The sequence below is a fragment of the Caretta caretta genome, chromosome 1 (genome assembly GCF_965140235.1).
Source record: "Caretta caretta isolate rCarCar2 chromosome 1, rCarCar1.hap1, whole genome shotgun sequence".
Taxonomy (NCBI): Eukaryota; Metazoa; Chordata; order Testudines; family Cheloniidae; genus Caretta; species Caretta caretta.
Genome location: NC_134206.1, coordinates 3,730,034 through 3,746,138, shown reverse-complemented (window position 1 = coordinate 3,746,138; position 16,105 = coordinate 3,730,034). Strand labels below are relative to the sequence as shown.

At 45.3% G+C, this 16,105-nt stretch overlaps 1 protein-coding gene across 1 annotated transcript; it reads right to left on the bottom strand.

Annotated features, from left to right (window-relative positions):
- Positions 1 to 14,906: 14,906 nt before the first annotated feature.
- Positions 14,907 to 15,842, bottom strand: LOC125633330 (olfactory receptor 51G2-like). Its single transcript, XM_075130133.1, has one exon. The coding sequence runs from the start codon at positions 15,840 to 15,842 to the stop codon at positions 14,907 to 14,909; it is 936 nt and encodes a 311-aa protein (XP_074986234.1).
- Between the last annotated feature and the right edge of the window lie 263 nt (positions 15,843 to 16,105).

Sequence of the window (16,105 nt, the reverse complement as noted above, 5' to 3'; positions counted from 1 at the left end):
CATTACTGCATGTATTTGAGTCCGTTTAATCAATTTTAGCTCTCATCTATGTTTCTTTATTTTTATGAATAAACCTTTAGATTCTAAAGGACTGGCAACAGCATGATTTGTGGGTAAGATCAGACTTGTGTATTGACCTGGGTCTGGGGCTTGGTCCTTTGGGATCGGGAGAAACTTTTTCTTTTACAGGGGTATTGGCTTTCATAACTATTCATCCCCATAAGGAGTGGCACTGGTGGTGATACTGGGAAACTGGAGTATCTAAGGGAATTTCTTGTACGACTTCTGGTTAGCCAGTGGGGTAAAACTGAAGTCCTCTCTGTCTGGCAGGTTTGGTGTGCCTTGGAAGTAGAGAAACCCCAGCCTTGGGCTATAACTGCCCTGCTCTAAACAATTTGTCCTGAATTCATACTCTCAGCAGTGTCCCAGAGGCAGCTTTGTTACATAGGACACTGTAGGGAAAGTTGCAATCAGCTCCTACCACTCCAGTCCTAATCAGGGGAAATAGGTTGGGGCTGGGCAACTAGTGAGGACTGACCTGGAAACTGGCAACACCTGCCAGCTTTGTTAACAGGGTCTAAAAGCTTGGGAGGAAGTGAGTCTGATGGGTAGAGACCAGGAGGGGAGAGTAAGCGCAGAAGGAGCTAGGAACCTATTACTCTGTTTCCACTAAAGCCAGACCTAAAAATCATCTGTAAATAGTGGGAGTTTGGGGGTGGGAACCAGATACATGAATAAAGAGCACAGGTATAGCACCAGCTTGCAGTGGTCCTGAGTCATTGGGAAGCGGGACAAGGAGGCTGAACCAGTGGGGCATGGTGAGCATCCTGTTATACCCCCTCTAGTCAGCTCTTTGCCAAGCTAAAAAGTCTGGGATTTTTCAATCTCTCTTCATATGGAAGCTATTCCATAGCCCTGAACATTTTTGTCACCCTTCTCTGTACTTTTTCCTGTTCTAATATCTCTTATATGAGATGGGGTGACCAGAACTGCACACACAGTATTCAAGGTGTGTGCATACCATGGATTTATATACAAGCATGCTATTTTCTGTCTTATTATCTATCTCTTTCCTAATGTTTCTAACATTCTGTTAGCTTTTTTTGACTGCTGCAGCACACTGAATGGATGTTTTCAGAGAGCTATCCACAATGCCTTCAAGATCTCAAACTTTACAGTGAGTACTTTTGTCTTGTCTGCAAATTTTGCCACCTCACTAATTACCTTTTTTTTTTCCAGATCAGTTATCAATATGTTGAACAGTACAGACTCCAGGAGGACACCATTCTTTTCCTCTCTCTCTTCTGAAAACTCATCCTTTATTGCTATCTTTTGTTTCCTCTCTTTTAACCAGTTACTGTTCCATGAGAGGACCTTCCTCCTTCTCACATGACTGCTTACTTTTCTTAAGAGGCTTTGGTGAGGGACCTTCTTTAAGACTTTCTGAAAGTCCTAGTACACTATGTCCACTGGATCACTCTTGTCCACATGTTTGTTGACCCACTCAAGATAATTGTAATAGATGGGTGAGGCATGATTTCCCTTTGAAAAACTGTGATGATTCTTCCCCAATAAAACGTGTTCATCTATGTAACTGAATTCTGTTCTTTACTATATTTTCAACCAATTTGTATGGTACTGAATTTAGCTAATAGGCTTCAAAATCAGCATCACAACTGCCAGTCATCTGGTACAGAGGCTGATTTAAGTGATAGGTAACTTACCACAGTTAGTTATTCTGTAATTTGATATTTGAATTGCTTCAGAACACTTGGGTGAATCCCATCTGGGCCTCATGACTTATTACTAGGTCTGTTAAGCAATTAAAAATGAATTGTGATTAATTACACAATTAAAACATTAATTGAGATTAATCTCATGATTAATCATGCTGTTAAAAATAATAGAATACCATTTATTTAAATATTTTTGGAGGTTTTCTACATTTTCAAATAGTGATTTCTGTTATAACAAAGAATAAAAAGTGTACAGTGCTCCCTATATTTTTGATTACAAATATTTGCACTGTAAAAAAAAAAGAAAAGAAAAGGTATTTTCAATTACTGTAGTGCAATCTCTTTATCATGAAAGTTGAACTTATTTATGTAAAATTATGTACAAAATAACTGCATTCAATAATAAAACAATATTAAACTTTAGAGCCGAAAAGTCCACTTAGTCCTACTTCAGCCAATCATTAAGACAAACAAGTATGGTTACAATTTGCAGGAATTTGCTGCTGGCTTCTTGTTTACATCCCCTGAAGATAAGAACAGGTGTTCACATGGCACTGTTGTAGCCGTTTGATATTTACTTGCCAGATATGATAAAATTCACATGCCCCTTCATGCTGCGAGCATCGTTCCAGAGGACATGAGTCCATGCTGATGACGGATTCTGCTCGATAAAGATCCAAAGAAAAGCAGACTGATGCATGTTCATCATCTGAGTCAGATGCCACCACCAGAAGGTTGATTTCTTTGTTTTGGTGGCTCGGGTTCTGTAGTTTCCACATTGGAATGTTGCTCTTTTAAGAGTTCTGAAAGCATGCTCCACACCTCATCCCTCTCAGATTTTGGAAGGCACTTCCGATTCTTAAACTGTGGGTTGAGTGCTGTAGCTATCCTTAGAAATCTCACATTGGTATCGTCTTTGCACTTTGTCAAATCTGCTATGAAAGTGTTCTTAAAACAAACATGTGCTGGATCATCACCCAAGACTGCTATAAGATGAAATATATGGCAGGATGTGGGTAAAACAGAATAGGAGACATATAATTCTCCCCCAAGGAGTTCAGTCACAAATTTAATTAATGCTTTTTTTTTTTAAAGAGCATCATTAGTATGGAAGCATGTCCTCTGGCATGGTGGCTGAAGCATGAAGGGGCATATTAATGTTCAGCATACCTGCCATGTAAATACCCTGCAATGATGGCTACAACAGTGGCATGGGAACACTTGTTCTCACTTTCAGGTGACATTGTAAATAAGAAGCAGACAACAGTATCTCCCGTAAATGTAAACAAACTTGTTTGTTTTAGTGATTGGCTGAACAAGAAGTAGAACTGAGCGAAGTTGTAGGATCTAAAGTTTTAGATTACACTACAATACTTGTGTGAAGTGAATTGAAAAACACTATTTTTATCATTTTTACTGTGCAAATATTTGTCATAAAAAAGAATAATATAAAGTGAGCACTGCATACTTGCTTTTCTGTGTTACAATAGAAATCAATATATCTGAAAATGTAGAAAAAAATCCAAAATATTTAATACAGTTCTATTGGAATTCTATTGTTTAACAGTGTGATTAATCACAATTAATTTTTTAAATTGTGATTAATCTTTTTATTAATCATGTAAGTTAGCTGTGATTGATCAACAGTGCTACTTGTTACTGTTTGTTTTGTCTATTTGTTCCAAAACCACCTCTACTGACACTTCAATTGGGGGCAGTTCCTCAGATTTGTCACCTAAAAAGATTGGTTCAGGTGCAGGAATCTCTCTCACATCCCCTGCAGTGAAGACTGATGCAAAGAGTCCATTTATCCTCCCTGCAACAGCTTAATCTTCCTTGAGTGCACCTTTAACTCTTCAGTCTTCCAAGGGCCCCACTCATTATTTGGCAGGCTGACCACTTCCGCTGTACTTCATAATATTTGCTCTTAGTTTTTGTGTCATTTTCTAATTGTTTTTCAGGTCTTTTGAACTAGTTACACAACCCACATTTAACAAGTATGAGCCACACCTCTAAAAAATCAGGGGATAGCTTTAAAAATAATGAGATTTAAAAATATACTAATGTGGGGGTCATTTGCATGTGCCTTTGGTGTTTGAGCCTTTGAGGTACACCTGCTTCAGGTTTTCTAGGGTTTTTTTCTGCAACTCACTTTTTTTTTTTTTAAGAAAACCGAAAGCTGAGATTCCTGTGCAATGTCTTGATCCCAGAAATTGGGGCTTTAAGAAAGACAGGAAATAGTGCGAGACTCCCAGTAAAATCCCAGGAAGTGGCACTGTTGGCCGTATCTCAAGCAGAGCACCTACAAACGAAGACACTAGGGGTTGGTTAGGGAACATTTCTGGTCACAGAGTTAATCTGTGGCAGATACGCTGGTTCCCTCTGCACTAGGCTACATAGCCCCCGGCTGTAAGTAACAGGGTTACGCCACAGGCAGCCGGACATAACGGTGACTGTCTCGCAGATTCACTGGTTTCTGAGCAACAGTTCAGAGTGTCTCTTCCTCATGTTCAGGCATGAGACATGCACACACCCAGGAAGCAAGCAAGCTAGCTCTCTACTGGAACCAAACAACCCTCTCCCCCAGATCTAGCTGTCCCTAAACTTGGTGATGTTGGAAATTTGGATGAAGGGTGTGAGGTCAGTCTCCAGTGCTAAAGCAGATCTCATTGCTCAGGGTGAGGGTGGTGTCAGGATCAGACCAAGGGGCAATGCAGCAGGGCTCTATTCAGCCAGGCTACACTCTCAAAATCCTTCGCTCTCTGAAACCATGTCCTGATTCCCCCTCTTATTGCCGAGCTGCAGGAGGAGTCCAGAACTCTCTCATTAAATGCATTTTCTAATGACAGGCCTCATCAGCAAGGGGTGTTGAGGAATTCAGGTTCTCCGTCCACTGCCCCAAACTATCCTTATGAGCTGTACAGAGCTGAAATCTCTCTAAGGCACTTAGCTGTGGCCCCAATTATTGCAGCATCCGAGAACCTCACAATGTATAACATTTTTTTAGTACAATACCCTGTGCGGTAGGGTAGTACTACTAAAACCTCTTGGCAGATCTCAAGGCTAGAAGAGACCATTGTGATCACCTAGTCTGACCAGCTGCATAGCACAGGCCAGAGACCTGCCCTGAAATGGTTCCTACAATGTTACCATATGTCATAAATATAAAGGGAAGGGTAACCACCTCTCTGTATACAGTGCTATAAAATCCCTCCTGGCCAGAGGCAACTTCCTGTTACCTGTGAAGGGTTACGAAGCTCAGCTAACCTGACTGGCACCTGACCCAAAGGACCAATAAGGGGACAAGATACTTTCAAATCTTGGGGGAAGGAAGGCTTTTATTTTGTGCTTTTTGTTTACGTGTTGGTTTCTCTTGGGACTGAGAGAGGCCAGACAGAAATCCATCTTCTCCAACCCATCCTAATCCAAGTCTCTAATACTGCAAACAGTATAGGTAAGCCAGGTAAAGTGGATTAGTTTATCTTTTGTTTTATGTGAATTTCCCCTGTGCTAAGAGGGAGGTTTATTCCTGGGGTTTTTTTTTGTAACTTTAAGGTTTTGCCCAGGGGGGATCCTCTGTGTTTTGAATCTGATTACCCTGTAAAGTGTTTTCCATCCTGATTTTACAGAGGTGATTCTTTTACTTTTTCTTTAAATAAAATTATTCTGTTAAGAACCTGATTAATTTTTCATCATTCTTGAGATCCAAGGGTTTGGGTCTGTGTTCACCTGTACCAATTGGTGAGGATTCTTATCAAGCCTTCCCCAGGAAAGGGGGTTGGGGATTGGGGGCGGGTATTTGGGGGGAAGACGTCTCCAAGTGGTCTCTTTTCCTGTTCTTTGTTTAAAACACTTGGTGGTGGCAGCATACTGTTCAAGGACAAGACAAAGTTTGTACCTTGGGGAAGTTTTTAACTTAAGCTGGTCAGAATAAGCTTAGGGAGTCTTTCATGCAGGTCCCCACATCTGTACCCTAGAGTTCTGAGTGGGGAAGGAACCCTGACACCATAGTTTTCAGAACTCCCAACAGGGGCAATTTAACAATTTTACTCCAGGTGGAGTTAGGAATAAATCAATAGGAACTCAGCAGTTCAGTCAGATCAAGGATTAAATGCAAGTAGGCGTGCTCTTGTCTAACACTTCAGTTGACTAGATTTAAGCACACAAACATAAGCCATATGTTTAGAACATCCCAAATATTTACCAATATTCTGAGACAGTATTGAGTAATCTATGATGGGGCAGTGCTGGCCAAACACCTCCCTGCCAAGGAGTAAACATGTCAGGAAAAACATCTCCCTCAGGATAGCTCCAGAGGACTGCTCCAAAGTACACTATAGTAGCTAATCTTTTATAACTAACTTCTGCAAATGCATATGTCACAATGACCTCTACTAGAGCATCACTTTTCTAACTTTCAATAAACCTTTAATATCAGAGACATCTAGATTCAAGGTTTTCTAGCCACCAAGGTTTTCAGTCTCATTTGTTTAATTGCCTGTCCCCTCCTCCCATTCTGATTAGCAGAAACTGCTAGCTAGATATGACCTTGCTTCTGAAAACCTGTCTCCAAATTGACCCTTAGCTATGTAGTGTTCTATTTCATTAATTCATGGTGGCTGAATGCATATAATGTGGTTGCAATTGGCTTGATCATGTTCTGGGGTATACACACCCCTCAAATCCAAGGCTACATTCCCCTCCTTAAAGTCCACATATCTTTAATATTAAGGCCTTTATCTGTATATAACAAGTTTAGTGAGTTACTTCTGAAGGTCCTTGATTAGGCTTAAGGCTCTCAGCTAAGACCAAGCAAGAATCTTCTTGCTGCCACTCTACCATTTCATCCCTGACCTTGCCTCGTTGAAGACCAGGCATCATATACTAATTTTGGGGAGTACCCATAATCTGTAAAACTGCTGGCTTTTCAACCAGTCAATCTTCCTTTGAATCCAGTATATCAGTACTAGGAACACAACAGCCAACACCACGTGAAACATTAGAATCACTATAATTTAATGTCAGGCCAAATTAAATCCCCAGTGATGTGAGGGACCATCTCAACAATGTCTCCCACCAGTTTTGTTCTGAATCTCTGATCCTGCTGGAAGAGGAGCTGATGACACTAGAGGTCTTCAGCCAAAAGGACAAGGAGTCATTGGAGAGGTTGCACATGCAGCAGGCTGTATCTGTTCAGACAGGGAGGCAACCATCTTTATGAAGCGTGTTCGCACATTCCCGTGGGGGCCACTTGGCCATCAGGGAAGCTCAGCTGCTTGGCTTAGTGTGCACCAGGTTTAACCCCCGTCACAGCCAATGGCAAACTGCAGGAGGCCAAATCACAGGGGACGTGTGGTGATGCTGCCCAACTGGACTGCAGCCCAAGCCCTGCTGCAGGCTCTATTCCTGGAATCAGGTCTTGTTGTCACTGTTTGTATCATTCTGATTAGTCACATGGCTGCCTCGGAGGCAGGTAAGTGGCAACGATGATTCTGTCACAAATGTGATCTCACTGTAATAAAATAATATAATAACAATAATAATAATAATGATATAGGACCAGTTTTTTCCCCAGCAGCCTCCTGTCCTGCATTACAAACCCAGGGTGCAGGCCAGGGTAGGGAGATTCTACCAAGCGCCCTACATGGAAATTTCCCTCGGATTGTTCCAGGAGGGGTGGTCCATTCCCTTCTCCCTAAGGCATAACACAGGGCCCCAGGATCCAGGGCGTCCCCAAAGGTATACACAGATCTCAGTGATCCACCTTGAGCGAGGCCCACACACCCACAATCTCTGGGCCTCCACAAATGCTCCTGAAAGCTCCCCAGCTCCCTGGTAGCATAGGTTCATCAGAGATGAGCTACCAGGGTCTGTCACAATAGCCACCACTCACTGAATCTGCTTAAGGGGCATTGCACAGGGTTGAGGGGGTGCACAGAGAGTTGATGGGCAATATACCCCAGCCATAGACTGGTCAAAAGGTTTCATACCTAGAGTGCAGCCATAGACTCTGTCAGTGCAACCTTCATCTATGTTAGGAGGGAGAGTCAAATGAAAAGCCTCCAGTTTTTATTGGGGATCCAGGCAGCTGCAGCTGGACAGCTCATGCACCTGAGCTTTCAGAGAAAAAATATCCATTTTCTATGACAACTCACCCCTAAAAAGTGAATTAAAAGGAAACATTTCAGGTTGGGTCAAAATTCTGTTTTCCAGCCCAGCTCTAGCTCAACCCAGGAGCCTCTGTCCTCATGCTGCAGGATCACATCCATCAGTGGAACAATTTAAGGACATAAGAACAGCCATATTGGGTCAGACCCGCCGTCCCGGTCCATCTAACCCAGTGTCCTGTCTTCTGAGAGTGGCCTGAGCAGATACTGCAGAGGGAACTAACAGAACAAGGCAATTATTTAGTGATCAGCCCCTGCAGTCTGGTCCAAGCTTCTAGCACTCAGAGCCTTTGGGACACCCCAGATCATGGGGCTTCTCTTTCTAACTCTTATAGTGAGAAAAAAAGAATATACAAATGGTCATACTGGGTCAGGCCAATGGTCCATTTAGGCCAGTATCTTCCAGGAGTGTCTTCCAAGAGTGGCCAATGCTAGGTAACCCAGAGGGAACGAACAAAACAGGTAATAATCACCTGTCAACCATTCCCAGATTATGGCAAACAGAGGCTAGGTACACCATCCCTGCCCACCCTGGCTCATAGCCATTGATAAATCTATCTTTCATGAATTTATCTAGTTCCTTTTTTAACCCTCTTAGAGTTTTGGCCTTTACAACATCCCCTGGCAAGGAGTTCCACAGGTTTACCCCCCGCCCCCATGTATTTATAATGAAATCCAATCCCCACTCAGCCTGCATTGTGTTAGGCTAAATGAGCCAAGCTCTTTCCATTGCCCTAACAATCTGAGGAGCCCTTCTCCATAGCTGCTCCAATCTGAATTCATCATTCTTGAATGAGTGATGAGAATTTAACAGTTTTTCAGTAAAGGTCTCACCAGTACCTGATATAAGGATATTAAAAATTCCCTGTCTCACTGACACATTCTAGGATCTCATCTGCCTTGTTGACAGCCGCATCAGATCGGTGGCTCACAGTCATCCTGGGACTGACTAATATAACCAAGTGTTTCTCCTCCTCCGTTGTTTCCAACTTACCCTTGGCTGTATAAACAGGGGTGTAGTGAGTAGAAGTAGGGAAGATTGAAAGGTGGCTTGATGATAGTGTACAAGCACTTTCAGAGGGATGAAATACCAGATACTAATGGGCTCCTTAATCCAGCAGGGTAATTTATAACAAGAAACAATGGCTGGAAACTGAAGACAGACAAATTATATTTGGAAATGAGGCACACATTTTTAGCAGTGAGGGTGACTAACCAGTCAAGCAACCACCAAGGGAAGTGCTGGATTCTCCTGCTATCTCCAGACCAAGACTTGGCGCCTTCCTGGAAGATATGCTTTAGAGGAACACATGTCATGAATTAATAGAGCACACGTCATTGAGCTCAATACAGGGATAAATTGGTGAAATTCTGCAGGTTGTGCTATACGGGACTTCAGAATAGATCAGTTGTTCTCTAATTTATTTGATCATACTCCCTCCCTTCTTTGTGTCTATAAGATTTTATGCCCCCATTCTCCCAGCCACACAAATACATATACTGATTTACGTGGTGACATGGCTTCTTCTGACCTTAAATTCTCTGACTCTATGAATCATTGTTTTCAAGGTTCCTTCCCCACTCTGAACTCTTGGGTACACATGTGGGGACCTCCATGAAAGACCCCTTAAGCTTATTCTTACCAGCTTAGGTTAAAAACTTCCCCAAGGTACAAACTTTGCCTTGTCCTTGAACTTTGTGCTGCTGCCACCAAGCGTGTTAAACAAAGAACAGGGAAAGAGCCCACTTGGAGACGTCTTCCCCCCAAATACCCGCCCCCAATCCCCAACCTTTTTTCCTGGGGAAGGCTTGATAAGAATCCTCACCAATTGGTACAGGTGAACACAGACCCAAACCCTTGGATCTTAAGAACGATGAAAAATTAATCATGTTCTTAACAGAATAATTTTATTTAAAGAAAAGGTAAAAGAATCACCTCTGTAAAATCAGGATGGTAAATACTTTACAGGGTAATCAGGCCTTGGGATGCATCAGGCGAGGTATTTCCAGTAGAGATAAGGAGGTGTTAGTACCATTGTACAAGGCACTGGTGAGACCTCATCTGGAATACTGTGTGCAGTTCTGATTTCCCATGTTTAAGAAGGATGAATTCAAACTGGAACAGGTACAGAGAAGGGCAACTAGGATGATCTGAGGAATGGAAAACCTGTCTTATGAAAGGAGACTGAAGGAGCTTGGCTTATGTAGCCTAACCAAAAGAAGGTTGAGGGAAGATATGATTGCTCTCTATGAATATATCAGAGGGATAAATACTGGAGAGGGAGAGAAATTATTTAAGCTCAGTACCAATGTGGACACAAGAAAAAATGGATAAAAACTGGCCATCAGGAAGTTTAGACTTGAAATTAGATGAAGGTTTCTAACCATCAGAGGAGTGAAGTTCTGGAATAGCCTTCCAAGGGAAGCAGTGGGGTAAAAGACCTATCTGGCTTCAAGATTAAACTCGATAAGTTTATGGAGGAGAAGGTATGATGGGATAACAATGATTTTGGCAATTAATTGATCTTTAACTATTCATGGTAAATAGACCCAATGGCCTGTGATGGGCTGTTAGATGGGGTGGGATCTGAATTACTACAGAGAATTCTTTCCTGGGTCTCTGGCTGGTGAATCTTGCCCACATGCTCAGAGTTCAGCTGATCGCCATATTTGGGGTTGGGAAGGAATTTTCCTCTAGGGCAGATTGGCAGAGGCCCTGGGGGTTTTTCACCTTCCTCTGTAGCATAGGGCACGGGTCATTTGCTGGAGGATTCTCTGCTCCTTGAAGTCTTTAAACCATAATCTGAGGACTTCAATAGCTCAGACATAGGTGAGAGGTTTATTGCAAGAGTGGGTGGGTGAGATTCTGTGGCCTGCATTGTGCAGGAGGTCAGACTAGATGATCATAATGGTCCCTTCTGACCTTAATATAGTCTATGAGTCTATGATTCAAAACATAGAGAATCCCTTTAAGCAAAACCTTAAGTTACAAAAAGACACAAAAACAGGAATTTACATTTCCTCCAGCACAGCTTATTTTACAAACCATTAAACAAAAAACAAAAAAAACCTAATGCATTTTCTAGCTAAATTACTTACTGACTTTACAGGAGTTGTAAGGCTGCATTCCTGATCTGTTCCCAGCAAAAGCATCACACAGACAGCCCAACCCCTTTGTTCCCCACCCCCTCCAGATTTGAAAGAATCTTGTCCCCTCATTGGCCATTTTGGGTCAGGTGCCAGCGGGGTTACCTTAGCTTCTTAACCCTTTACAGATGAAAGGATTTTTCCTCTGGCCAGGAGGGATTTTATAGCACGGTATACAGAAAGGTGGTTACCCTTCCCTTTATATTTATGACAATTGTCTTGGATGCAGCTTGAACAAGTTGCTTCTCTGAATGCTGACAGGCACTCAACAAGGATAGAGGCTGGCCAAGAAGAATCAGGATTGTCACAGTAAAACTGGGATATATGGTTTCTTTATCCTCTAAACCAGGTCCTTTCTGTCCTGGGGAGAATCTCACAATTCTCCCAGTATTCGAACTGGGAACAATATTCCATCTATGATAAAAGCTTATCACCAAGCAGCACTGACTGGACACCTCAGTCTCTTCCCTTTGGGTGCTTGTGATCAGAGCTACACAGTCACCCCCAGCCTTCTTAAAACAAAGAGGTTTACTAGCAAACAGCACAAAGCATTAGAGAAAATGGTTATAAAATAACAGGCAGTTGTCACACGTCTACACTCATCCATGTCACGTATCACTTAAACTAAGTTAGACCGGTTTTGCTCAGGAGATAGAGAAACAGAACTGGCCCAACTTACATTCTTTTGGGAAGCCAAGGAACTCTTGGGACCCAGCCTAGTTTCCCTGTGTCTCTGAGAGCATCTTCCCCTCTGTTTGCCCCTTTCTTGTGGAAGCAGCCTTTGCTGAAACCTGTGTGAGCCTGGGCTCAGTCACGATAGTGTTCAGCCATGCCCTGAGGTATGGTTACAGGGTCAATGTGTGAAGCTGACCTTTGTCCTGAGACCTTTCTCCCAGCCAGACAGTCTAAGATGAGGCCCCTGTGGTCTTTGCTCCATTATTTGGAAGTTAGACTCATTCAGCCTCAATGGCTGGCAAAAAACAGACCAGTGGCTCTGCTGAAACGCCCTGTGACCCTGTGATACTCCAACATTCTCCTCAGAAATCCACTACTTACCCCTCACTGTCACCCCTGAGCTCCCTGACATGTCCCATGGACACCAAGGTGCTGGACTGACGAGGCTTCCCAGAATCCAGCTGTCACAGGAGGCTGTGGTAAGAGGCCTTTATATGCAAATGTCAGGAGCATTGCTCTGTGAGACCCTGACATAGCTCTGATGTTAGGGTATCAGAACATCCTTGAATGTATTTATCCTTCTGCCATCACAGTGAGGCAGGGCAGGACTATTATTGACCAGTGCAGAGGCTCAGAGACAGCCAGTGGCCCACGGTCACACATGTAAGGGAATCAAACCTAGCTTTATTGAGTCACAGAGCCATTCCCAGAACACAGGACCAGCCTTCTAGTCATCTCAGTGGTGACAGGCCTGGCTGGACTCTCTCCTGCAGAGAGCGGGGATGGCCAGGAGCCAGTCACAGAGGTTTGATTCCATGGCCTGATTTGATTTTCCCCCTCCCTCAGTAGAGTTTAGAGCAGCCTGGGGGCTGAGCTGACTTCCGTCCATTGGTAACGGCTCCCAAGAGCACAGCACACACTGGACAAGTCCCTGAAGATGGGGGCCATCCCAGAGTGTCCCCTAGTGGCCTGAGGTAGACATTCAGGCACCCTGCCCTTCCCTCTAAGGCAGAGGTGGGCAAACCATGGCCCACAGCCCTTGAGCTCCTGGCCATGGAGGCTCACCCCCAGCCCCTTCCCTGCTGCCCCCCTCTCCCACAGCCTCAGCTCGCTGCGCTGCCAGCACTCTGGGCGGTAGGGGTGCGAGCTCCTGCCAGGCAGCATGGAGGTGTAGCTGGCTCTGGCCGGGCGGCGCGGCTGCCAGTCCTGGTGCTCTGAGCAGCATGATAAAGGGGTCGTGGGGGGGCTGGATAACGGGCAGTCAGGGGACAAGGAGCAGGGGGCAATTGGATGGGGTGGAGGTTCTGGGGGGGGGCAGTCAGAGGACAGGGAGAAGGGGGTGGTTGGATAGGCGTGGGAGTCCCGGGGGGTCTGTCAGTGGGTGTGGGTGTGGGTGTGGCTAGGGATCAGGGCAGTTAGGGGACAGGGAGCGGGGGGGGGGGTTGGATAGGGGGTGGGGTCCCAGGGGGGTGGTTAGTTGTGGGGGATCCTGTGAGGGGGCAGTCAGGGGACAAGGAGCAGGGGGTGTTGAATGGCCTGGAGGTTCTGAGGGGGGCAGTCAGAGGGTGGGAAGTTGGAGGGGCGGACAGGTAACGGGGGCCAGGCTGTTTGGGGAGGCACAGCCTTCCCTACCGGGCCCGCCATACATTTTCAGAACCCCGTTGTGGCCCTCAGGCAAAAAAGTTTGCCCACCCCTGTACTAAGGTCCTTGCAATGACTTACTCTCAGCCTGGGACACTTACAACAAGAGTCCCCTTTGTGGAGTTTCATTTATTCAGTCTTCTGTAAAGCACAGACTCTCCTACCTTCCGGCCCCATCTCCCTCCTTTACTCATGAGCCCCCGCCCTCAGCGACCTCCTTGCAGGGGGCTGCATTGGTTTAGGCTTGCTGTATTCCCTGCTTCTCCTTTTCCCCTGAGGCCCTGCCCTCCGCCTGATCTTTTCCCCTAAGCCCCGCCCCCTGCTCTTCCTCTTCCCCTGAAGACCCACCCCTCTGATCAGACCTCAGCTTGATTTTGGTAAGAGCTGCCCAGGGAGCCACTGTGCAGAGCCCCGGACTCACCAGTTTCCCTGGTTTGAACATCCTGGGGGGTGAGGAGACAGGGTGGGGGCTTCTTTCAGGTAGCTTTTATTATGGCCTAGCTCTGGCTTGTAGCCTGGACAGGGGATTGAGCCTTGGGTAATGAGGAGGAGCAGGGGATGGGATCTCAAGGAGGACAACAAGAGGCAGGTCATAGAGGGGATGGGGCTCCTGCACCTGTCCCGCTTTTGCCTTTTGAGAGGTGGTCACCCTACGATGAATATGCTGGACGGGGATAGGAGCTAGCTGCATCTTTGTTGGGGAGTTGAGACCCACTTCCACCCCTTTGCATTGCTGGGGCAACACAAAGTGAGGGGAGGAGGAGGGAATCTAGGCCTGAGTATCTTGCCAGGTCTCCTGTGTCAGGCCCTCACTCACACAGCCAGCTCTGCCCTGCTTTGGTGGGGAGTGGGCTCAGCAGGTGTGTGGTGTGCAGAGCCGTGAACAGGTGAGCTGGGGGCGCTGTGTGAATGGCTTCTCCTGGGGCTCTGACATTAATCATGTCTCTGACACGACTCAGTCACACGCATCTGGCTGAGGGCGTGGGGGAAGGATGGGTTCCATGCCCCTTGAATAACCCCTGTCCATCGCTGGTGCAGCACCCATGGGTCATGCAGCACCCAGAGCTCTCAGGAAGGGCCAGGACTGCGACTGCAAGACAGCCCTGCACCTTTTTGCAGGGCACTTGTTTTTTAACTAGAGACGGAACAGCTACAGACTGGGGGTAATAGGAAACAACCTCCAAGTCCCTTCTCTTTATTGACTGTATCAACAAGAATAGTGAGATTGGAGCAGCCACCGATGTGGCTTTTTATTAGCCAACATCTCACCTGTCCCCTGGCTCTCTACGAACTCATTCAATTTTGAAATGCTGCTGCCTGCCTTTGTTTGCTTCCACCAGTGCATTGCCCTCCCTCAACAGTGTTTGGGGACAGCCCATCACCCATTGCTCCAGGTCTTAGACGCCACCTGAACCACTCTCTACAGAGTGGAGATCAGTAGCTCATGTCCTCTCAGACGTAAGTGTCCAGGATGGAATAGGTGGCCTGTATATTTCATGCCCATATCAGCAGCACAGGATCCAGGTAATGAACTGACTCTTTATTTGACGAATACCCTGATTATCCTCGCACGAAGGTGTTTGCTTTTCACACTGTACACAATTGGGTTCATCAGGGGTGGGAGAAGCAGGTAGACATAGCCCAGGAGAATCTGAAGCAAGTGAGAAGAGCTGTTCCCAAATCTGTGTATCACAGACAAGCCAATTTCTGGTGTGAAGAAGAGCAAGACGGCGCAGAGGTGGGACATGCAGGTGTTCAGGGCCCTGAGGCTCTCCATGGGGGACGCGACGCTCAGCACTGTTTTGATGATCATCACATAAGAGAGAAAGATGAGGAAGAAATCCAACCCAACTGTTAAGAGCTTAACAGACAATCCATAGATACTGTTGACTGTGATGTCTGAACAAGCCATCTTCATGACCTCCTGGTGCAGGCAGTAGGAATGGGAGAGGATATTGGCTCGACAATATCGGAACCGTTTAAGGAGAAAGGGGACTGGGAATACTAGGACCACCCCTCTTAGCACAAACACCAGTCCCAGTTTGGCTATTCTTGGTGGAGTTAAGATGGAAGCGTATCTCAGTGGGTTACAGATTGCAACAAAACGGTCAAAGGCCATCAGCAACAGCATGGAGGATTCAGTTAATGAAAGTGAGTGGATGAAGAAGACCTGGGCAAAACAGGCATCCAGGCTAATCTCCCTAGAGTTAAACAAGTATATGCCCAGTATCGTTGGCATGGTGGATAACGATAAACCAAGGTCTGTGACAGCCAACATGGAAAGGAAAATGTACATGGGCTCATGGAGGCTTGGATCTGTTTTTATAATGAACAGAATGACTGAATTTCCTAATATCGAAATAACATACATGAAACAGAAGGGGATAGAGATCCAGAGATAGATGTCTTCCTGCCCAGGTATCCCTGTGAGAAGGAAGACTGCAGAGTTGAATTTGGTGTCATTGAGAGCTGACATAATGTACTGGGCTGGTCCGAGGTGTTTTGAGCTTTCTTTCCTGAAAAGAAAAAGAACAGGAGATTAGATAATATTTAACTAGACATGTTTCTGATCTCAAGGGAAGGCTAGAGAATCCCACGAGCTGAAGGAAGATTAGCAAAAATATTGTCTTGGTTCTTCATCACTGATAGGAAGATAGGCATTGCCAGATTGGATCAGACCTGTAGTCCGTATAGCTCAATATCCAGTGGTCAGTTCCAGATGCTATAGAGGACAATCCA

What these genes read in the sequence shown, in the direction of transcription:
- LOC125633330 (XM_075130133.1), bottom strand. Translation starts at nt 15,842, where the DNA reads ATGTCAGCTCTCAATGACACCAAATTCAACTCTGCAGTCTTCCTTCTC.